At 41.3% G+C, this 22,265-nt stretch overlaps 7 protein-coding genes across 7 annotated transcripts; 1 reads left to right on the top strand and 6 right to left on the bottom strand. All coding sequences in view use genetic code 12, as the record gives it.

Moving 5' to 3' along the window:
• Window positions 1-240: 240 nt before the first annotated feature.
• On the bottom strand, window positions 241-2,574 carry CCR4 (CCR4-NOT core exoribonuclease subunit; the record flags this gene model as incomplete). Its single annotated transcript, XM_051755218.1, has 1 exon — window positions 241-2,574. The coding sequence occupies one exon, from the start codon at window positions 2,572-2,574 to the stop codon at window positions 241-243; it is 2,334 nt and encodes a 777-aa protein (XP_051610718.1).
• A 519-nt stretch (window positions 2,575-3,093) lies between these two features.
• Window positions 3,094-4,883, bottom strand: KGF57_000719 (uncharacterized protein; the record flags this gene model as incomplete). Its single annotated transcript, XM_051755216.1, has 2 exons — window positions 3,094-4,330; window positions 4,828-4,883. The coding sequence occupies 2 exons, from the start codon at window positions 4,881-4,883 to the stop codon at window positions 3,094-3,096; spliced, it is 1,293 nt and encodes a 430-aa protein (XP_051610717.1).
• A 579-nt stretch (window positions 4,884-5,462) lies between these two features.
• Window positions 5,463-6,563, bottom strand: KGF57_000718 (uncharacterized protein; the record flags this gene model as incomplete). Its single annotated transcript, XM_051755215.1, has 1 exon — window positions 5,463-6,563. One exon carries the CDS (start codon window positions 6,561-6,563, stop codon window positions 5,463-5,465), a length of 1,101 nt encoding a protein of 366 aa, XP_051610716.1.
• A 1,306-nt stretch (window positions 6,564-7,869) lies between these two features.
• On the bottom strand, window positions 7,870-10,245 carry KGF57_000717 (serine/threonine protein kinase; the record flags this gene model as incomplete). The annotated part of the gene is made up of 1 exon (XM_051755214.1): window positions 7,870-10,245. One exon carries the CDS (start codon window positions 10,243-10,245, stop codon window positions 7,870-7,872), a length of 2,376 nt encoding a protein of 791 aa, XP_051610715.1.
• A 1,476-nt stretch (window positions 10,246-11,721) lies between these two features.
• On the top strand, window positions 11,722-15,237 carry MIH1 (putative tyrosine protein phosphatase; the record flags this gene model as incomplete). Its single annotated transcript, XM_051755213.1, has 1 exon — window positions 11,722-15,237. The coding sequence occupies one exon, from the start codon at window positions 11,722-11,724 to the stop codon at window positions 15,235-15,237; it is 3,516 nt and encodes a 1,171-aa protein (XP_051610714.1).
• Window positions 15,238-15,462: 225 nt separating this feature from the next.
• FOX2 (bifunctional hydroxyacyl-CoA dehydrogenase/enoyl-CoA hydratase) lies at window positions 15,463-18,180 on the bottom strand (the record flags this gene model as incomplete). Its single annotated transcript, XM_051755212.1, has 1 exon — window positions 15,463-18,180. One exon carries the CDS (start codon window positions 18,178-18,180, stop codon window positions 15,463-15,465), a length of 2,718 nt encoding a protein of 905 aa, XP_051610713.1.
• Window positions 18,181-19,549: 1,369 nt separating this feature from the next.
• KGF57_000714 (uncharacterized protein) lies at window positions 19,550-22,129 on the bottom strand (the record flags this gene model as incomplete). Its single annotated transcript, XM_051755211.1, has 1 exon — window positions 19,550-22,129. The coding sequence occupies one exon, from the start codon at window positions 22,127-22,129 to the stop codon at window positions 19,550-19,552; it is 2,580 nt and encodes an 859-aa protein (XP_051610712.1).
• Between the last annotated feature and the right edge of the window lie 136 nt (window positions 22,130-22,265).

Here is a 22,265-nt window from a genome sequence, read left to right as displayed (position 1 = left end):
TGTATTCAACTTTAACTTCTTTTTTATTCTTTTTTTTTTTTTTNTTTTTTTTTTTTCAATTCTTCCGAGAATCCTCTTTTTCAACTTGGAACTCCGAAGAAAGAAAACGTGCCTCTTAATTGTACATTGATGATACTACAAAACTCAAACGTCGTCACGCAATCTCACTCTATCTCTACAAACCGCAAACCAACACCAATTGCCCTCCTCCACCATTCTACTCCTCCTTTCTAAAAATACTTATTTCTTTATTTGAAATTTGGCTAATATAGGTACATGATCCGATGGGAAATTTGGATCTGGGAATCCAATACAATGTGATACATACTTCTTATCGACCTCACCCAATAATCCTCTCACCTGTAACTTCGAAGTTGAGTACCATATATAATCAATATTGTCAGTGAATGAGGGTGACAAGTTCGTGAAAGGTAATTCGCCAACAGCATCATAAGCAGACTTTAATTTGAATGGATGATGGAACCCATGCTCGGTGAAGGTACCATAATCCTTACCTGCTAAATCAAAATGATCCTTCGAAGACCCAGTCGAGAATAATTGATACACAGCAGATTGTTTGACAGAATTGAAATCACCAGAAATGACAATAGGTGCCTTTTTGAGGTCTTCCATCGAAGAGGCTTGTTGATATCTTTTAATGAAACCTTGTAATTCCTCCAAAAGAACTCCAATCTGTAATGCCTTGACATCATTGAATGCCGGGTCCCAGTGCAAATGAGTGTTGACAAAACAAATCTTTTCCTTTGTCTCCTTGTGCTCCAAAAAGGAAATCAAAGCAATATTGTCTTTATTCAAAAACCTGGTGAAATAATCCTCGGTCTTCTTATACTTGTCAGATCCCATACAAGCACCGCTGTACTCAAAGTTATGTTTATGCACCAAGGTAAACTTATCCACTTTGTAAAAGGTGGCACACCCATCAACCTTTTTCTGGTCACTGTCATTAGACATAGTCCTTGCCCTTGTTTTACAGTGAAAAAACCCTTTGTATCCCTTCTGAGCTAACAAGGGTGCCCAAAACTCCATGTACGTCCTAGTTTCAACTTCTTGCATACAAATGATATCCGTACTGTAGCTCAAAATCTCCTTTTCTAGTAAACTCCTTCTGTAATCCCATTCTAAAGCCCATGAAGGAGTAAACTTGTACATCTTTGCTGTAGCATAGTGCTGACATAAAGTGTTGTATGACATTAATGTGAATGTTGAGCCCGAGCTTTCAACCTGTTTATAGGGCTCCTTGGTATCAACAACCTCTCCATCTTCTTCAACTTGCAACCAATGGCGTGGTTCGGGTATTTGTATGTTTGTCTTTTGATCTCTAAGAGCAGCAATCAATTCCTTGGTGCCCTTTTCAGCAATCAAGTTGGCAATACTCAAGTCAAGTGGATTTCCTTCTACTCCAATGAATTGGAGTTCAAACAAGTTACCGAACGAGGATGGCAAGGTTTTGATGTTATTGTCAAAAAGGTACAAGTACCTCAAATTGAAACACAATCCAAGCTCAGGTGGCAATTCATTAAGTCTGTTGTGTGACAAGTCTAGAGTTCGCAAACTTCTCAACTTGCTTATATCTGCAGGTATACTTGTCAATTTGTTATTATTCAAATACAATGACTCCAAAAAATCATAGTGGAACAACTTGGGCGAAAGATTCACCAACCCTTGTCCACTAAGATCAAGCTGACACCATAATTGACGACCTTGAGTTTTCAATCGCATTCTTTGCTCCTCCATCGAATCGTCGTCAAGGCTCTGAGTAACTTTTTTATTGTGCAACAATGCTGCACTGGTTGGATCCTTGGCTGCAAACTTCCTTTTCTGCTCTTCCTCTTCGATGCTTGCGACAATCACTTTCGTCGCCTCAATGAGTCCAATGGGCTTTGCTTCAGCATATGGATTTTTCAACTTCCTCGAGTTTGACGCATATTGCCGTGCATAGTTATGTGGATCATTCGAGGACCTAGAAATTTGGCACAACTGCTGCTGGTGCTGCCAAAAAAGAGCTTTGGGGTTGTCAACATGCAAACTATTGGTCTTTTGAATGGGTGCTTGTAGTTGAGACCCTTGTAACTGAACCTGCTGAGACTGAAGTAGGTTGGGTGGCTGCTGTTGCTGCTGCTTTTGGAGTGCCGCTGTCGTTTGTTGTTGATTGTAGAATTGTTGTTGAAGATGCGGGACTTGCCGTGGTAGATGATTTGCTTGGAATGGTTGTTGTAGCTGAGATACGCCGCTGCCAATATTGTGACTGTTAGCAGCCGTCTGTTTCTGTTGATTTTGTTGAAATTGGGGGAAATACAGTTGTTGTAAATTGGGTTGGCCTCGCAGAAAATTGTTTTGATACAATCCATTCAAATTGTCATTGAAATTATCATTTGGTTGAAATCCAGTACCGAGCCCATTAGATGTGATTTGTTGTTGCTGCTGTGGTTGTTGTTGTTGTTGTTGTGGATGAGATTGCCCTTGGTGAAGTTGTTGTGATAAAATTTGTTGTGCTTGAAGATTTGACTGTGGTTGTTGGCCTTGATTCTGTTGAAATTTATTTGCGAGGTTCATTATTCAATGTAATAGATATGTTTCTTTCCTTTAAGCAAGCGTTGTGGAGTTCTTCAAAATTGGTTGCCTTCGGCACAACTTTCTCTGAGGTTGTAATTTCCACTCTGATTCTTCTCTTTCGACGTTCACTTGAAGGATGGCTTTTGTAGAATGTGTGGAGTGTCTGGATAGGATGGTTGTAAAGTCGTTAATATCATGCAACCAAAATATGTTCATATGTATATGATTGATGGATGCAATATGATGATCTTGTATTCTTGGTTAAGAAAGTTCGATTGTTGAAATTTTGTTTTTCTTTTTTTTTTTTTTTTATTTGTTCATCATCAATCAGATCTTTTGTAATGCCACACGACTTTGGTGGCTAAAGTTGCAACTGACCCCAACGACACGAACAAAGAAAGGAACAACAGAGTTAGAAATTACTGTTATGAACACATGAGAGGAACACGTATGATGCATCTACATAAGCCAACTCTCTATTCAAAATAAATATATAAATAAAGGATAACGACGTGATTCTCATTTGTGTGATACCTCCACCACCAACGGGATATGGTCAGAGGGGAATTGGGAATTGGGGAACCCGGTAACATCATCCAGATTACAGTAAACAGGATCAACCTGGCCCAACAACTTGTCAACCGAAACATCATCACTTACAAACACATGGTCTAAAACATCAGCAAAACGAGTGACATAGCTCGTAAATGGTAAATTATTCGAGCTATGTAGACTCTGGTAGACGTTGCGTAGATTAAAAGGATTGTTGATTCGTCCGTCTGGGTCAATTAATGGGTTATTGACTCCATATTTCCGATGTTTGAAGGTGGGCGACGATAAGGTATCAATGGTACGTCCAGAAAGCAAATTGACCACATCTGAATCAAAATTGGAGTTTAAATCACCTAGGAGAATAATTGACGAGTCATGTTCCTTTCTAAATTGCTGTAGCTTATTCAATAAAATCTTGATTTGAAGTACCTTGACGTCATTGTAATCCGGCGACCAATATAAATGCGTATTGGACACATAGTATATTTTGTCAGTGCGTTTGTCATAGAGCTTAAGGATCAAAGCCACAGTGTTCCTAGCGATGACCCGTTGGAGCCAATCGGAAGTCAACTTGTATTTGGATCGCTGCTTTAGAACTTCTTCACCGTAGTTGATTTTTAGCTGCTCCATGACGTCAAATCTTTCCGTATTCACAAAAATACCAACTCCATCCAATTTTTCATTCTTGAAAAAGTTCAAATTCAGTGGACATTGCTTTTGAATGTAGAAACTTTTGTACTTGTAACTGGGGAACTGTTCACCCCAAAATGTCTTGTATATGTAATACTCCATTTCTTGAAAGCACATAATATCACAACTAAATTGCTCAATTGTCTTGTTAATTAAAGGGAAACGGTGCCGCTCCCAGTCTAAATGCAATTTGTCCACCTTGTCGTATACGTTCTTCCATATATAATGCCTTGACAAAAGATTATATGTCATTATTGATAGTTTGCTCGAGTCATTCGCTGGCGGCTCATCCCGATCAAGAGCAACCCACTGGCGGTACTTCATGGCGTCATAATTATTGAAATTCATTGTTGTGTATGACAAGCTGCGCACTGGTGAGAAGGATATGATTTTAGTTATATGAAGTGATCTCGGTACCAATATCATAAGCACCAGGAAGAATAACAAGCAAATGCTTAGCTTGAATGGGCCAGTTCTAAACCACAATTTGGAAAGCGATTCTGTCACTTGTGTTCTAGGTATGCGTAGATCGACGCAGCGTTGGGGATTGTGCAAGGGACCGAATTTGGACGGAGTTTGGACGGCGGAATATTGGGGTTTGCTAAAAAAACCGAGTGTATTCCCTAGTTCCTTGTAACGTCTGTGGATTTGAGCTTCGGTGGTGGTCTATAGATAGAATAAATCAACATTCAACCTTCTAACCGACTGGTGTTTGTTGCTAAGGGGTTGCGACTGTAGGTAACAATCACAAAAGTCAGTTTTTACATATTCTTGATTCTCGTCATCCATCGTTTGTCGTAAAACTTTGGTAGCGCATTCGAAATCTTTGCGTTTTGCAGTTTTTCTACCAAAAGGGAGCTCGCACTGTTTGACAACAACAAGACCTATTAACTTGCTTTAAACGGTCGCTATGTATGTGTGCTTTTTAGCTGACTGAACATCTCTGGTACCTGTTCCAAAATTGCTCAAGGTACCGGAAATGAGCCTGATTATACAAGATATTATTCGGACCGAACATTGTTATCAATCTCAGCATATTCATCAAATGCTCTATATGAACAAGTCATATCGAGAGCTTTTGGTCGGTACTTGTCCTGTAGAGAGGTATGTGATAAACGGTTGGAAGTCTGATAGTTACAGGTTTGGAAGAACGTGGTTCCCACGGTAAGTTCAAAGAGGTTGTCATCAAAGATGTTCATTGAGAGTAGTGTATCTGGCGATTTCAATTGCAAAAGCACAAAAAAGGGCCGGATAATGCTTTTATTACAAACAGGGTAGTGTATGAATGGATTCGGTCACAAAGTTTAGAGCGGATTGGTGGAGTTGCTCTTGACCTGCCATATGTTCCTTCGTCCGACTGCAGTATTCCACATCATAACTCCGCTCTGTAAAGTGGAAGGTTGTTACTAGAAGCATTTAGATGAAAACATATGACCATCGCTAACAAAAGCATGATAGTACTACCCGTTTTCTCGAACACATTGCCCATGGTGAGCATTGCTGCTTTAATGGTGACAAGGATGCCACAAGAATTTTGGACGACGTTGCACACTGAACAGATACTGGTAACGCCACAACTAGGGACTGTTGGAGCTTGTCAGAAAATCGATTCGCTTGCGGTCCCTTTTTAGTTTTGTTTCGTATACTCATGGAGTTAACGACAGTACTCTGCCACTAGCAAAAACATAATACACCCAGTTTGTTTCACATGATCTATTTGTGCCGGAGTGACATAAATCTAAAGCCGCAGAAGCTAATCCCCTTTTTTTTTCCTGTTCAACATCGACAGAATCGGTTACTTCCGGCACAGCCAACTCAACAATCTTATGCACTGGACTCCTCGCCACACTCAATGGCGCTTCAGAAATAGCTTCAAATGCTGCACTGTCAGTTAGCTCCGATGGCGNAATCTTATGCACTGGACTCCTCGCCACACTCAATGGCGCTTCAGAAATAGCTTCAAATGCTGCACTGTCAGTTAGCTCCGATGGCGCAATCGGACCGCCCTTTTCAATCGCTGCAACTGGTGCAACTGGCTTGTGCTTCTTGATTCTCAATGGCGCGATAGGAGTGTCGTCTTCATCTACTTCAACTGCGTTGAGATCGGCTTCGTCAGGTACCCGACCGCTCCACCCGGCTTCTGCTTCAAAATAAGCAAGTAGCTCATCTAATTCTCTAACCAAAGGGTCGACCTGACTATTGTCTTCCTTCTGACGTCCAATTTCAANGTTAGGTACACGGCCGCTCCACCCGGCTTCTGCTTCAAAATAAGCAAATAGCTCATCTAACTCTCTAACCAAAGGGTCGACCTGACTATTGTCCTCCTTCTGACGTCCAATTTCAACCAGGTCTGCATACTCAGGCACGGACTTGTCAACTACTTGGCTAGATCTATCCTCTTTTGCTTCCATTGGGACAGATTCATCAACATGAACTTCAAACATCTCAGTTTTCGAATTCGAGGTGATGTGTTGCTCGAAAACTTTCTCATTTTGTATCTCGTTGTTCACATGGTGGTTTTGGTCTTGGTGGTGGTGGTGGTGGTGATTGGGGTGTTGGTGGTGGTGATTGGGGTGTTGGTGTTCGTGGTGGTGTTCGTGGTGTTCGTGGTGGTGATTGGGGTGATGGTGTTGGTGGTGGTGGTGATCATCATTAGTCTCGGACTTGGAGTGATCCGGGACCAATTGGTTAGTTGCATTTGCAACTGGGACTGGTTTACTACTCGTCATGATTGTGAACATTTTCATTTTATCCACTGAGTGGCGAGTAACGATAATACGCAGGCTACGTGTGCGCTTAGTAGCGGCGTATTGGGGTGACATGATGATGAGGAGAAGAAGAAGAAGAAGAAGAAGAAGGAGAAGAAGAAGAGGAAGAAGAAGAGGAAAAGGGGGAATTCTGTTATGATATGTATTTGTGGACTGAAATTTTGATATGCTTCGGGGGGGAAAACAGAGCACTTATTACAGAAAACTACCAGGAAGAAGAATGAGTGATTTGAATTGAGGGTAGGAGTGTTGATTATGAGAGTTGACTGGTACGTATCGTACATNAAGAAGAAGAAGAAGAAAGGGAAAGGAGGAGGAAGAAGAAGAGGAAAAGGGGGAGGAAGAGGAGGAAAAGGGGGAATTCTTTTATGATGTGTATTTGTGGTTTGAAATTTTGATATGTTTCGGGGGAAAAACAGAGCACTTATTACGGAAAACTACCAGAAAGAAGAATGAGTGACTTGAATTGAGGGTAGGAGTGTTAATTATGAGAGTTGACTGGTAAGTATCGTACATAGGCTGTATAGGTACGTTATTGAATTGATGTGATGAATCTAAACTATATTATCTGAGTAAACTAGTCACTTCCGAATCGTTGGCATTGTAGTGAAGCAAGACTCTTTGAAAACCATGGCTGTCTTTATCTTGTGCTCACTTCTGACTCTATTAGCAACAGACAAGCATGCATTTATGGATACGATTAGTCCTGTGTGCCTGTTTCGTGTCCCTCCTGTGTCTAGCTTGTGCGAACTCGATTTTTTGCAGCACACATTGCAATACATCGTAAAGAGTATGTAGTTTGGAATGACGAGTGCAGGAACGGTTAGTCTGTGAAAGACAATTTGCACCACATCAGTGATGTTGCTCAACTGTGGATTTGAAGTGGTTAATGTGTTGGTGTTGGATGGTGTGTGGTGAAGAAAAAGTGTAAGAAATTTACCCCGTATTTTGTTCAAAAACTGCACACTTGTCAATCACGAGAGTGTAAAATTCAGCGTACGACACCACAATCTTTGACACTTAAGGCAAATACATACAAAGAAAAAGAATATCATATGGAACCGTTGTCTTTTATACTGGTCTAATTGAAGGGGACGTCGAGAAGTAGACAATATTCGCCACTATACACACACGCACGTGACAAAACGCACGTGATATAACACATATCAACATCTATCGTATCAAATTTTACTCGAGTCTCTATTCATCTGTATAATCATCTAGGATCATCTCCTTCACAAGTTCCTGTGACTCTACCTAGACAGTCCCAGCTACATCTAACTCCTCACTCAAGATTATCCAAGTATGTGCTCAAGTCTTGATACTTTTCAAAAACGCCAGTCTCATCGTTGCCTAAATAGAACGTCGAGTCACCTTCGTCGCCTTCGCCATCTCCAACATCATGACCTTTCTTCTCTTGAGCTTTTCCACTGCTGTAATCTCCAACACCAGAACCCCCATTCAACTTGCTTACACTTGCATGTGAGCTGTTTGCAATCTGATGCACTTTTGAGGCCCCATCTTGATCCTTATTTCTATCTTTTGCAGATTTCAAATTGTATTTCAATGACGATGAATGTGTGGAAGTGATCGAGTGTGATGATTCAATTGAGTCGCAGTCATCAGTAAAGTATGCATGTAGGTTCAATGAACTAGATGAACTGGGGATTCGGGAGAGTCCATATGGTGGTCTCGGTCGTTCCGAACTGTTTCTTCTGTCAGAGCCACCAGTAGCAGTATTATTGGAACTAGTGTTGCTGGTATTAGTGAAAGTATTGCCTACGTTTGACCCATTGTTGCGATTGAACACCGATGGGGGTTCAATTACGAAATCACATTCAGCAGACAACGATTTCAACGATGGTTGTTGCAGATGCTGCGGCAATTGCTGCAGTTGCTGTTGTTGTCTATCAAAAAATCGTTTGCTTGGACTAAACACAGGTCCATTCGCATTGATTTGGCTAGGAGATGTTTGACCAATTGTGGCAAACAAGTCATTTGTTGGAGTCAAGGAATGGTGGTAGCTACTACTTGGAGTGACTGGGAGTGAAGCGTTGTAGCTCAGTGATTTCGCAGGAGAAGGAGCAACACTATTTGGGTCCTTTAATGTTAGCGGCTTGAGTACCAATGGTTGCGGTAGATGTTTGAGACTAGAGTCTGCACTTTTGCTCTTCACTTCACCATTTGTGATCTCGCCGAGAATGTTTGATGTATCAATCGGATCTTCGTCCACATCTCCTACAGAGCCCAATGAGGATGAATCGTCAAAATATGAATCGAGCAAGTCGTCAACATGGTGTAGATCAGGCAAATTAGGTCGCTTGGTTTCTGAATCATGTGCGAGTGGCTCTTTTGACTGTTCTTTCTTACTTGGCACTGTGGAGGGAGCAACAAGGGGTTTCGAGTTGTTGGTATTACCCTTGAAAAAATTTCGTAGTTTTGTCGATAATCCAACATTACTCTGCTGTGACTGCAGTTGCTGTTCTTGTCCACGTGCACCCTTCCCGTCGTTCAACTTCCGTTTGCAATCTTCATCTTTGAAAATGGCTTGGTTAAACTTGAGAAATTTCTCCCGTTGCAGATCATTCAAATCAAAAGTGGTGAACTTGTGATGTTTAACTCCATTTAGAGATATTCTCTTGTTTGGGTCTTTCTGCAACAATTGCCTTATCAAATCTTTAACCAATTTTAATTCTTCGACGTCTGAATCAGTGACTCTTGAAGTATGTTTTATTTGTGGAAACTTCAATTCAGAGTCAACAATCTTTTTGCATATATCAAACTCATTGAGACCATTAAACGGTAGATTGTTAAACATCAAGCAATATAGTGTAACCCCCAAACTCCAAATATCTATTCGATAGTCTATTTTGATCTTATTGAATTGATGGTTTTCGTTTGTAATCATTGAAAATCGGTTTTTGACAAATTGACATAGTTCAGGTGCATAAAATGCTGGGGTACCCATTGTGTTTGCCAATTCCTTGGTATCCTGTACCGTGTTTTCCAAGATTAAGCTCACTCCAAAATCAGATATCTTGATATTGTTGTACTCATCGATAAGTAAATTCAGTGGTTTTAAATCTCGATGAATAATGTGTTTGTACAGATGAAGGTATTCCAACCCATTTACAATATCTCGGAGAATCTTGTTCAAGTTGAGTGCAGATCTATTCTCATGCGAGGTGTACTTTTCATAATAGTGATTATAGTGCTTCCAATCGATTTCTCCATATTTACAGTATTCCAATATGAGGAGGATCTTATCGAAATGGGTATCATCAATGACAGAATATAGTTTGACAACATTGGGATGTTTGCATTGTTTCAAGATCTTGATTTCTTTTTTGATTTTGGTGACATTACTGATGTAGGATTTTGTAATTAGTTTAGCTTTATCGACACGGTTAATGGTTTTGATGGCTACATAGGTGACCAGTGCTGTTGGCACTGGGGACGTAGTCATAGCTGCATCATTCAACGTTGAGTGTTTGCGCACAGTGGACTCCGTTATGGGCTTGACGGGGTCGTCCAATACTTGTCCGAGTAATACTTTGCCATATTGTCCTTGGCCAATCTTCTTTAGTATTCTATACTTGTTGTTGATGACTTTCTTGCCCGTTTTTAGATCTAGTACGATCAGTAGTTTATCATAGTCCATTATATACTCGTGTGAAAAAGGACAGTGTGGGGTTATTAAGCGCGTTATCGTGGTAGTTAGAGTAGTAGTACCAGAGTCTTAAACTTCATTTGACGTGGCTGAGGTGAGTATTTTATGGACAAGTCCTTTGGTCGAATGAATGGACAGGAAAGAAGCTGAATGAGCACGATAGGGATCACGATGTGCAGAAGATGGTTGTAGCAATATCTTAGTGACAGCTTAGTGGCCGTTGTTGTGGTGTAAATCAGTAACAACTCCTCGGCTAATGTATTGTGTTTACATATTAGTATTCTGTATGCCACTCCATACAAAAATAGAAATCGCCAGTGATGTCACGCTATAGGCACGTGACAGGAAAATGTTTAGAAGAGTGAGTTAAAGCACATACAACTTAACAACTGCTAACGAGTTTTCGAACGGGAGTTATCTAATAAATGGCATAGATAAATTCAATCTACACTTTTGTATGCCCCCTCTCCCTTCTGCCTCTTTACCCCGTCAACGATTATGTTACAGTTGTCTTTGCAGAGACAAGAAAAGAGTCAGTCGCGTAGGGAAAAGGTCAAAATTAGAGACATTTGTACAAACAACTGAAACCACATCATCCCCAGCTGTAGCAAGTAAGCAAATAAGTAAGCCAGTGTTGAATATAGTGTATTATACTAGAAGTAGTGTCTAATAATGTATACTGTAGTTCATCACAGTTGTTACTAATGGGTTGTGAATGAAAGAACATATGAAACGTGAAACACAGAACAAAAACAAAAACAAAGAAAATATGAAACACCAAAACAGAACCAAAAACATCAATATTAATAATAATAATAAACAACCAACCAACCAACCAACCAACCAGTTTATTATAATCACAGATATTATTTTACGCTCACTTATCACCACGGTGCAACCCATACATTTCTACCAAACTAAGCCAAACTAACTTAGCATCTTACCAATCTTTACATCAAATATTCGAATAGAATTGGGTAGTTACTTGGGGCTTTTTAGAGGAAGAAATCATTGGCCCAAGTCGTTTTTCACAAAGACCTTCAGACACTTCTACAACCACTCAAACCAAGCCATAATAGACTACACTACATTCCGCTTCCTCAAACTTCTCCCTCATTTCAACAGTTTGTTGCAATTTCTCACGGTAGCCTGCTCCACTAAAGATCTCACCTTATCCGCCAACCCTTAATTGAAGGCGACGCTTGTCTTTGTTCCTAGGGTGATATCACAATTATAATAATAGATCGTTGCAAAAGCATTATTATTTGCACTTTGGATCAACTACTACTCACAGCCGATTTGTACTTTCATTATTATTTACCACCACTCATTGACAATTTGTGCTAATCAGGTGATAAGGAGGTTATATCCATTGACAAAGGCGGAGACAGACAAGACTTGCATACAAGGAAAGATCGAAGAGTAGATCAACGTGAAATCATTACACGCAATCCACATACAAGGAAAATGCAACATCAGAATGATAAACTACATTCCCTGACCAGCTCCTTAAAAACGGCATCCTCTTCAGCATCTATAAATTTGAGCGACTCGTCTCAAACGCATAACCAGCTTCGGCTTCAGAGGAAAGAGCGTCTGCTACCGCATACACACCAGCAGAGTTTGAGCTCATTATCTTCTAGAGAAAGCGACGAGATGGACATTGAGAGGGATGGCTACAGCGACAAGTTTGATCTGAATAGTGCTAAACTGATACACTCTGGGAATAACCATCACCATAATACACTCAGTACCACACCAACAAGATCATCTTCAAACTCCACGAAGAGATTGTTTTTGCAACAAAAGACTTCAAATTCACCATTTTCCAATTACTCGACCTCTTCATCGGGGTCACCTTCAATGCATCAAAATAGGACACCGTTAAAGAGCTTGACCAATTTTCCCCTTAATGTAAAGGAGAAGACCAAAGCTTTCACTAAATCAATGACTGAAGCAGTCGCCAAATCTTCACATTCATTTCTTGCCAATTTGCACATGACTCCAAAAGTCACTGAATGCACATCGACATACGACGATGTAGATGAAAATATACCTACCGATTGTGATTCCGAAAATAACGACGCACAAGAGGAAGGGGCGGAGGCTAAGGATGATTCCGATTATGAAGAAGGAGACGCAACTTTTGACACCATAAACATTGAATCACCAGTAATGCATAGAAAAACTAATAGCATACAATTAAATCAAGGACTAGAGCAACAGAATGAAGAAGAAGAAGACCGCTTCCGCCACCACCTCAACATGCATGATTATGAAGTGTGGTTACGACTGCCTACACGTGCAATGGCTAGACCACCTCCAACTACGACTAGACCCAGTGGTATACGACGCATTCACTCTGTTTGTGAAACGCAACGCGAAATTGACAATTTCCAGCTACACGAAGACAATTCACAGTTGAAAAACACCAATATACAAACATTTAGTCTGGGCAATGACGTGTTGCCTCGTATCAACGAAGATCAATTATACAAGATTCTTTGTGGGGAACACAACCATGAGTTTGACGAGTTTGTTATTGTCGATTGCCGATTTGACTATGAATATCATGGGGGTCATATAATCAATGCAGTGAATATATCAACCAAAGAAGCATTGGAGAATGAGTTTATCAAGCCATGTAGCCTGCTGCAGTCTGAAATACATGAGCGCCAGCAACACCATCCTCAACAAATGGGCAGCAACCTTTCAAACTCCTCATTGAACAAGGAGAATAGCAAGAAAAAGTTGCTTATTTTCCATTGCGAATTTAGTATATTCAGAGGTCCAACCATGGCCAAACATCTCCGCAAGTGCGATCGAACAATGAATCAAAACCTGTACCCCTACTTATCCTGGCCCGATATTGTTGTTCTTGAAGGTGGATACAAGACTTTTTTCACAAAGTACAAGTCCTTTTGTTATCCACAAAATTACGTGGAGATGAAAGATATCAAGCATGAAGTGTCATGTGCAGCCAATATGAGCCGGGTTAGAAAAGACAGCAAGATGTTAACGCGGGCCAAGTCGTTTAATATATTTGGTGGTGGAAACAATAAAGATGGTGATCCTTTTGTCAATGCTTCAGCATCAAGATCAACCGGATTGTCGTCGACTGGTGCTAGCGAACTCTTCAACACGTCGTCGTCTTTGTTACCGTCGTACCATCAAAGGTCAAATTCGTCGCATTCATTTACTCATTTCAATTCTGGTGGTAAAATCATCAAGCGTCAACGTTCAAATACAAAAGTAAGATCAATCAGTACTAGTTTGAATACAAAGTTGACTAGAGCCAATACTTTTACTTTTGATCAACCAATATTCAACAGCACGTATCATCACCATAGCAACAGCAATAACACTCAATCATCAGCATCATCCATAGTCTCATTGTCGTCGTCACCTGCAACTTCTCCATTACTTACCAATTTCGACTTTAATGCAGAAGTTGAAAAGGAGAACCCGCTGCGCTTGCAACACCACCACCTGCGCCTGCACCTGCAAGTGCACGCGCATGTGCATGTGCATCCACAGCCACAACAGCCACACCAGCATCAATTGCGCAGCTTTTTACCACCGTCAACTTCGTTTCGCAATCATCATCATTCACAATCTCAAAAGGGTGCCATGTCATCACAGTCGCTATCTCTGTTGTTGCTGCAGCAGCTGCTGCTGTCGTCATCTCGCCATCGTCGTTCATGCTCGACAAACTTGTCAATGTTGTCAAATTATTCATCGTCTTCGATCCACTCGTCAGCGTCGTCAATTGCTTCGGAAAACATATCACTGTCTACGGACTCATTGAATGAACCATACTCCGGTTCGGAAATTGCATCTCCGTTTAGGTCGCCGGCTGTGGTGTCTTCGCTGTCGATGGCACTGGATTATTTTCAAAGTAAACGATTATCGTCAAATTCAACATCGTCATTGCCTACTGTGCCTCCTTCAATGTTGAGACCTATATCGCGGAAATCCAGTTCTTTGCAAGCGTCACTCGCTGCATTAGCGACAGCCCCAGCAGCACAACAAGCACAAACAAATGAACAGGGTCAAACAGGCTCACCGTCGCCTTCAAAATCACCCTTCATCCAAACTAGTTCCTCATTTCAATTCCCACTCCCACCACAAAGGAAATCGCAATCAACCACCAACGTGCTAACTCTGACATCACCCACGATTCCATCGCCGTTGAATTCAAGATCGGCATCTCAATCGAGATCACGATCGGTATCGAGGACGAGAACAAGAACTACATCGAGATCTAGGGATGCTCGAGACAGGAGTGGATCATCAGTGAGCTTCACTAAAAATGCATCATTACTGCAAAGCCCTCATTGGGCAACAAGTACATCCGCATCGGGATCAGGAACGGTCGTGCGTCGGTCCAATAAGGAAATGCCGGTATCCACTCCATTTGCAACTACCGATTACGAAGAAGACGTGGATGAGGATATCGGTGATGGTGATGATGACGACGAGGGAGAGGATGACGACAAGGCGTTGAAAGAAGAAGAAGATGACGACGACGATCCCATCAATGATACCCCCGTTGATTTCAACATTGTGGGGGACAATAACTCACAACGTCGTCCGGAACCGTACCATACCCAAGGTTACCATCACGGTCGCAAAAGGCATCATTATCATCAACTTGCGTCTCGGACGGGATTGAGCACGTGGCCAAGCGACGATCAACTTCATCAACTCCATCAACTGCGTAATCAGTGTAGTCAGCGGCAGGAGGAGCATGGTTGCAATTATGCTTACGCCCACACGCGAAGTCAGAGCAGCAGTAATAACAGCAACGATACTATCGTACAAGGAGGAGGAGTAGGAGTAGGAGTAGGAGTAGGAGCAGGAGGTGTCAGTGAGCCGAATTCTGCATCTGTTGCTGGTCTTGGTAATGGCAGTGGTGTATTTGGCAACTTCACCAATGTGTATTCGGTGGATGACATAGATGAAGATGATGAAGAGGATTGAAGTATGTACATACGCAAAAACAACCCTAAACTTGCATTTGCAAAAAACTAAACAGAAGTTACACTTTATGGAATCTTTCACTTAACGAAACCCCCTCTTCCTCTTTCCGCAACTGCACTTCTACGTTTCAAAATCTTAAAAACACATAGATCAAATATATGTAAATATATATATATAAAAACTAGACAAATAAAAGCTAAAAAGAAAACCGCAAAGTTTTCACACTTACAAGTTTGCCTTATCGCCAATCAACTTGATAGCAGCATTGTTAATAGCAATGGTACCTCTATCAACAACATGAGTTTGGAAAATGACAGTATCACCTTGTTTCCAAGCAAGCACTCTCAAAGTCTCACCAGGGAACACAATACCAGTGAATCTAGCCTTGATCTCATCAAACATACCAAACTTGTCAATCAAAACCTTGGCACTCAACCCATAAGTACACATACCGTGCAAGATTGGCTTAGGGAACTTGGCGCCCTTGGCAAAGTTGGGGTCAATGTGCAATGGGTTACGGTCACCATTCAATCTGTACAATGCAGCCAAGTCCTCCGAGATTGGCACGTCGACTTGGTAGTCGGGGTCTCTCTTTGGTGCAGTCCATTGGTTGGATGCAAATGATCTTCTGTCCTTGTACACCTTGTTGTCAGTTTGACATTGTCTAATGAAATAAGTGGCTTCGTTGGAGTAGATTGGCTCTTGGGTCTTGTTGTCAACCGATTGAGATCCATGGACAATAACGGCATTGCTTCCCTTTTGAGTGGTTTGGATTGGGTGGAAGCTAGTTCTCAATTCACCTTCGGTTGGTGGTGGCCACTTGTGGACTCTCAAGTAGTGTTCTCCATGCAACAAAAGCATTGGGTTAAAGTTTCTCAAGTATTTGGCAAACGAAGATTGCGATTCACCAGAGTTGAAAGTGATCAAGTGACCAAATGTTGGAATAACCTGGAAATCACTGTCATTTTCATAAACGTACTTCAATTCCTTGGTGGTGGCACCAAGAGAGATATTGTACAAAATAACATCTCTGTCATCGAACTTCCAAACTGGTTCACCAATTTCTTGTTCTTCCTCTGGATCTTCTTCATCACCTTCGTCTTCCTCTTCCTCCTCTTCATCGTCATCATCATCACCACCAACAGCAGACAAGATGGCCATGGATGATTCTTGAGTACTCTTTGGATTCTCGGTGTCCTTGTCAAAGTTGGTGATTTCAGCCAAGTGGTCTCTAACAAACTCAACAGTAGTGTCCTTATCCTTGGAAACGGCACCTTTAGCTCTTTGCCATCTGGTGTTACCAATCCATCCACCACCAGCTTCAAAAGTCTCACCGGTGACTGGAACATCTTCAGATGCCAAGTAAACCAACAATGGAGCAACTTGATCAGCATGGTACAAGTTCTTGTCCTCTTCTCTGAAAACGGTCAAGGTCATGGCGGTTTCGGCATGTGGAGCAACAATGTTACACTTGATGTTCTTCTTGGCACCTTCAATAGCAACAGTTTTTGACAAACCCAAGATGGCAGACTTGGCAGCGGCATAGTTGGCTTGACCAAAGTTTCCGTAAATACCTGAAGTTGAAGTAATATTGACAATTCTACCATATTGCTTTTCCGACATGATTGGGTAGGCCAATCTGGTCAAGTTAAAAGTGGCCAACAAGTGAACAGCTTGAACTGAATCCCATTCTTGCTTGGTCATCTTGGCAAACGATCTATCTCTCAAAATACCAGCATTGTTGACAAGAACATCAATGGTTCCATACTTGTCCAAGACATTCTTGATGATGGCATCGGCTTGAGTAGCAACATCGTGTTGATCGGCATGAGCTTCACCACCAGCAGCCTTGATTTCTTCAACAGTCTTGGTGGCGTCTTTGAAATCATTGACAACAACCTTGGCACCGTATCTACCAAACCACTTGGCGTATTCCTTACCCAAGCCAGCACCAGCACCGGTAATCAAAACAACTTTACCCTTTAATGAAACAGATGGAGCACCAGAAGCATCATTGGCTGGCAATTTTCTAGCAGCTTCAGTCAAGGACAAGTAATCATTCAACATGTGTGGGTGTTGGTTCTTCAACAATTCCGGCTTCTTGGAGTCATCAAAGTTGAGAATTTCATCAAATCTCTTGGCAACAACCTCAGCAGTAAAAGATTCATCTGGTTTGAACAAAGCACCACCTGATCTTTCCCATCTAATTTGAGCAAAGAAACCAGCAGCAACTTCAAAGATTTCTCCAGTAACTTTACTGTCAGCATGGGACAAGTACAAAACCAAAGGAGCAACTTTTTCAGCACCCAATTTTTCCAAAATTGGTGGTGGCATAATGGATTCAGTCATTCTGGATCTGGCCAATGGAGCAATGGTGTTGGCAATAATGTTGTACTTGGCACCTTCCTTGGCCAAAGTTTCGGCAAAACCAATCAAACCAGACTTGGCGGCAGAATAGTTGGTTTGACCAAAGTTACCGTACAAACCAGCTGGAGAAGAAGTATTGACAATTCTACCATACTTCTGTTTTTGGAAATATGGCCAAGCAGCCTTGGTGACGGCATAAGCACCATTCAAATGGACATCCAAAACCAACTTGAAGTTTTGCTCAGTCATGTTTTTCAAAGAGGCATCCCTCAAGATACCGGCATTGTTGATGACAACGTGGACAGTACCAAAGTTTTTAACTGCAGTCTCAACAATCTTGTCACCAGCAAGAACATTGTTGTAGTCAGCGACAGCAGTACCACCATTGCGTTTGATTTCGTCAACAACAACGTCAGCGGCCTTGGAGTTTCCACCTTGACCGTCCAAGGCACCACCCAAGTCGTTGACGACAACTTTGGCCCCCCTTTTAGCGAATTCGAGCGAGTAGTATCTACCCAAACCACCACCAGCACCAGTGATGATGACTACCTTGTCTTTAAAATCCAATTGTGACATATTTTTTTTTCTTGTAGATGATAAATGGATATGTATAGGTTATATATAAGTATAAAAGTAGGATAAAAAGAAAGTACCTAAACTGTTAAAAACTGTGAAAAGTAAAATTGGGAGGGGGAGAGGGAAATTGAATTGGTATTTAAAGGAAACGGAAAATTATTATTATTATTATTATTATTATGACGGTTATTTATTGCGTATATTGCTTGTGACAAAAAGTAAGAATAATATTTTGTGTATGTGTGTGGGGAGAATTTATATATATGTAATACTACTGTAACTGCTACCATCTGCTGTTGTGAGGGCAAATCATATACAAAAAAAAGAGAAAAATAAAAGTAAATTTCACAAAAGAGGGAAAAGAAGAAAAGTGAAGAGGTAGTGTACAACTGGACCTAATTGCAGCTACTACTACTACAACAACAACAACAACAAGCTACTACAACAGTCCACTTGCAACATGTAATTGTGGAAAGAGTTAGAGCATGGGTAAGCAAGATATCCAGATTACCGAATGTCGTGTTCTACTGATGGGGTGTTGAGCTTGTGGTTTCTGTTGTATAGGTGTGTTGTAAATTTGTCGGTTGTAGGTGTGTGTTGTAATATTTTTTTTTGTTTTTTTTAATTAACCGAGCATAAATGTACATAATTCAATATGTGTGTATGGATGTGCACCATAGACATTTCGAAAAAAAAAAAAATGCGGGGGATCGGGTTGTTGTACCGTTCTTTTTTTTTTTTTTTCAACCGGATTTAACTCATTCCAAATAACTCAATTGAAAGTATAGACTCCCCTAGTGCAGCATATTGCCTATCCTCTTTCTCTTCACTTAACATTTTAACTACAACTCTTCATATGCTAATCACACACAGTGTCTTTCTGTGATTATCTCCTTAGAAGTAGTATATCACACTGTGGCTCTTGAAAGGTCGTGTATACTTTACCAGAAATATATCTGTTCTCATTTAGATTTAGACCGAGGCAGAATGGAAAATTAGAAAACATTAGACACAAATACAAAGTACACGCAACTGACATAAAACGACCACAACAATCTATACAAGCACAAGCATACATCATCATGGCTTCTTACAACAACTCCATTACACTGGACAAGCATGATTTACTAATAACTACAGGAACTTTATTCTACAACTTTTTCATTTTCCTTTTCCTTTTCCTTTTCCTTTTCCTTTTATTCTTCCAAGAGGTTCCATTTGATTCTACTCTGTAACAACAAAACAAAAAAAATACGAATGGGTCCCCTTTCATTGTCGCGACATTAGTACTCAGGAAGTTTTTATTTCTACACCACCACCACCACCACCACCACCACCAACCCCCTTTTCCCTCTCTCTCTCTCTCTCTCTATACATCATCCCCATTCAATCGATTCAATCCAATGTACGAATTCTTCAACGATCTAGATCTAGACGGTAAATTAGCCCGTTCTCCAAGCCCATATCCATCTGGTGCACCAGTAGTAGTAGTAGTAGCAGTAGCAGTAGCAGCATCACCACCACCACCACCACCACCATCATCATTACCACTGTTTTTACTCGCAAATTCACCTACACCAATGCCACCACCACCACCTCCTCCTCCAGCTTCTCCATACTTGTCTCTATAATACCGTACGGAATTGATCAAGTTTGAAGACTTTGATTTCCGTATACCTTGTCTAATTTGCCGTTCTTCCAGCGATCGCAAGACTCGTGGTGGAGTTCGTGTTGCTGTAACTAGAGGCGTAGTGGCTACTGATACATTGGCCGCTTCTGCATCCAGATCAAGGTCAACATCGACATCACCATCAAAATCAAAATCAATGTCCGAATCGCCATTGCTCTCCCCATTAGCACCCACTTTAGGGTCATTGTCCACTTTGCTGTTAGCATTGCCGTTGTCGTTACTATTCCCATTCCCTTTACCTTTGCCATTGTGGTCACTGCTCGTATTACTATTCCCTCCTTTTTCCTTCAACCCCATCGGTATTAATGCCAACGAGTTTCCTTTATTTACACTGCCACTGCCATTGCCACTGCCACCACCATTGAATTTTGAACTGACTTTACCACTCGTCACACCGCCACCACCGTGACCACCCCCAGCCGACGTCGTCGTAGCCATAGCAGTTGGCGAATTGGTCAAGCGATAATTCCCCGACGTCACAATTCTCCCTCTCAAAATAGAGATTGCCTTATCCAAAACAAACTCGACCCGACAATGATTCTCAATCAAGCTGATCTTGGGCCACGACGCCTTGGCACCACGACATATAAACTCCAAAAGGAAATCGTGACTGGGGTTCAGCAAAATCTTGGTGAAATCTTGCCACTTGTACTCTGGCAATATCGTAATATCCCCGGAATACCGTTGTGACAACAAGGACACCGTCTTGTTGGCCAAGTTCTTGTATATGTCCATCTCGTTGAGCAACTGCAAATAATGTATAGCTTCAGAAATCACAAAATCGTAAACATTGTTCAAACTCTGTTTCAATTTATAGCTCAATTCATTTTCAACATCGCCTCCAACACTACTTATGGAAACTTTCAATACTGGAACAACATGTGGATTCACTTGTACCGCAATTATATGATCAACATTAAACATCTCCAGTAATCGAGTTATGGGTAAATCGTTATCGACTGATCCATCCATAAACTTCATTGATTCGTCATTATTCCATTCGTGCACCTCGTTCGTTTTGGGGTTCTTTTCGTAAACGGAGCTCGAGGGGAACACTCCAGGTAATGAACAACTAGCACACACAGCAGACCAAATTAAACAGTTTGGAGCAGTTATATAATTGAGCAATCGAGTTTGTTCATGAATCGAAGCGGGCGACACGGTAATGTTCAAGATCTTCCCCGTACGGTTATACGCCTCTCTAAATGTCAACTCCCCCAAAAAGCTAATCATTGTCTCCTGCAACCCTTCGATATCATAAACAGTACCATACTTGATCCAATGACCCAAAAACAAAAGCACTTTTTTGAACTTGCTCGAAGTTTCAACTTTATCAGTAATATCAAAGATGTTAAACTGCCGCAGAGCTATAGTTTGCAACAACTCAATCGTCTCTTCATTGGTATGTGAACATATAATACTAGCCATGATCGAACCCGCCGATGACCCACTGATTATCCTCGGCAACAAATTGGCTTCAAACAAAGTGGCCAATACTCCCACGTGGAATATCCCAAAAGTGCTACCCCCAGATAAAACCAACGCGGTTCTGCCAATGTTCTTCCTAGTTTGGATCAACATTCCCAACAAGTACCGATCATCCAAATCAATCTTTTTCTTGCCCTTGCCACCACCACTATGCCCTTGCTGCTCCACGAGGTACATCAACGAAACTTGGCATTCTTGTATATACTCCTCAATCAACTTTTTCGTCCCAACATACGAATGTCGATACAAGTTGGAGTCCCCCATATTGCCTAAATTCCGCACCCATGTAGTTCGGATTAAATACAACAACAACTTGTAATTATTATCGAGCCGTGCTTGTTTCATGGCATTCAAATGTTTATAGATCAAGTTGTAATCGTATATGTCCGATTGCGGATCGGATTTCCAGGCATTGTTGCCTAGTAGCTCATCTAGCCGTAATGAAATCGTGTACCAGTCTCGATACGTAGTTGTCGTTTTCTGATATTCGAGTAGTTCGTTTATGAGTTTTGTTTTGGCATCTATCTCGGGGATGAAGCGGCCAACGAGGGGCAAGTTGCGTAAGTTGAACCATTGCTGTATGTGACTTCTACTCGTGTTGTTGTCGTCGTTACCGTCAGACGACGACGACGACGACGACGACGACGAAGAAAAAGGTTTCTTCACTGCTAAATATTCGTTATTTATGGGATGTAGTTGGATGTACTGATCAAATAGCAGTCTAATAACGTCATCAACAGTGGTAGGCGATGCCTGAGCTACGAGACTCATTGAAAGTTACAGTAGATTAATTTGTGGTATGACTTTGGTAAGAGTGTTGTCGTATCAGGACCTTATACGTGTATATCGTGTAAAGGATTACTTTTGTATGTGGAATGACTCAGGGCTATGTTGACGTAGTGTACCA

This window comes from Candida theae (genome assembly GCF_024610275.1).
Source record: "Candida theae strain CBS 12239 chromosome Unknown scaffold13, whole genome shotgun sequence".
NCBI lineage: Eukaryota > Fungi > Ascomycota > Pichiomycetes > Serinales > Debaryomycetaceae > Lodderomyces > Lodderomyces theae.
Note: the sequence above shows the minus strand (reverse complement) of the source record. Positions and strands in the feature narration are given on the sequence as shown.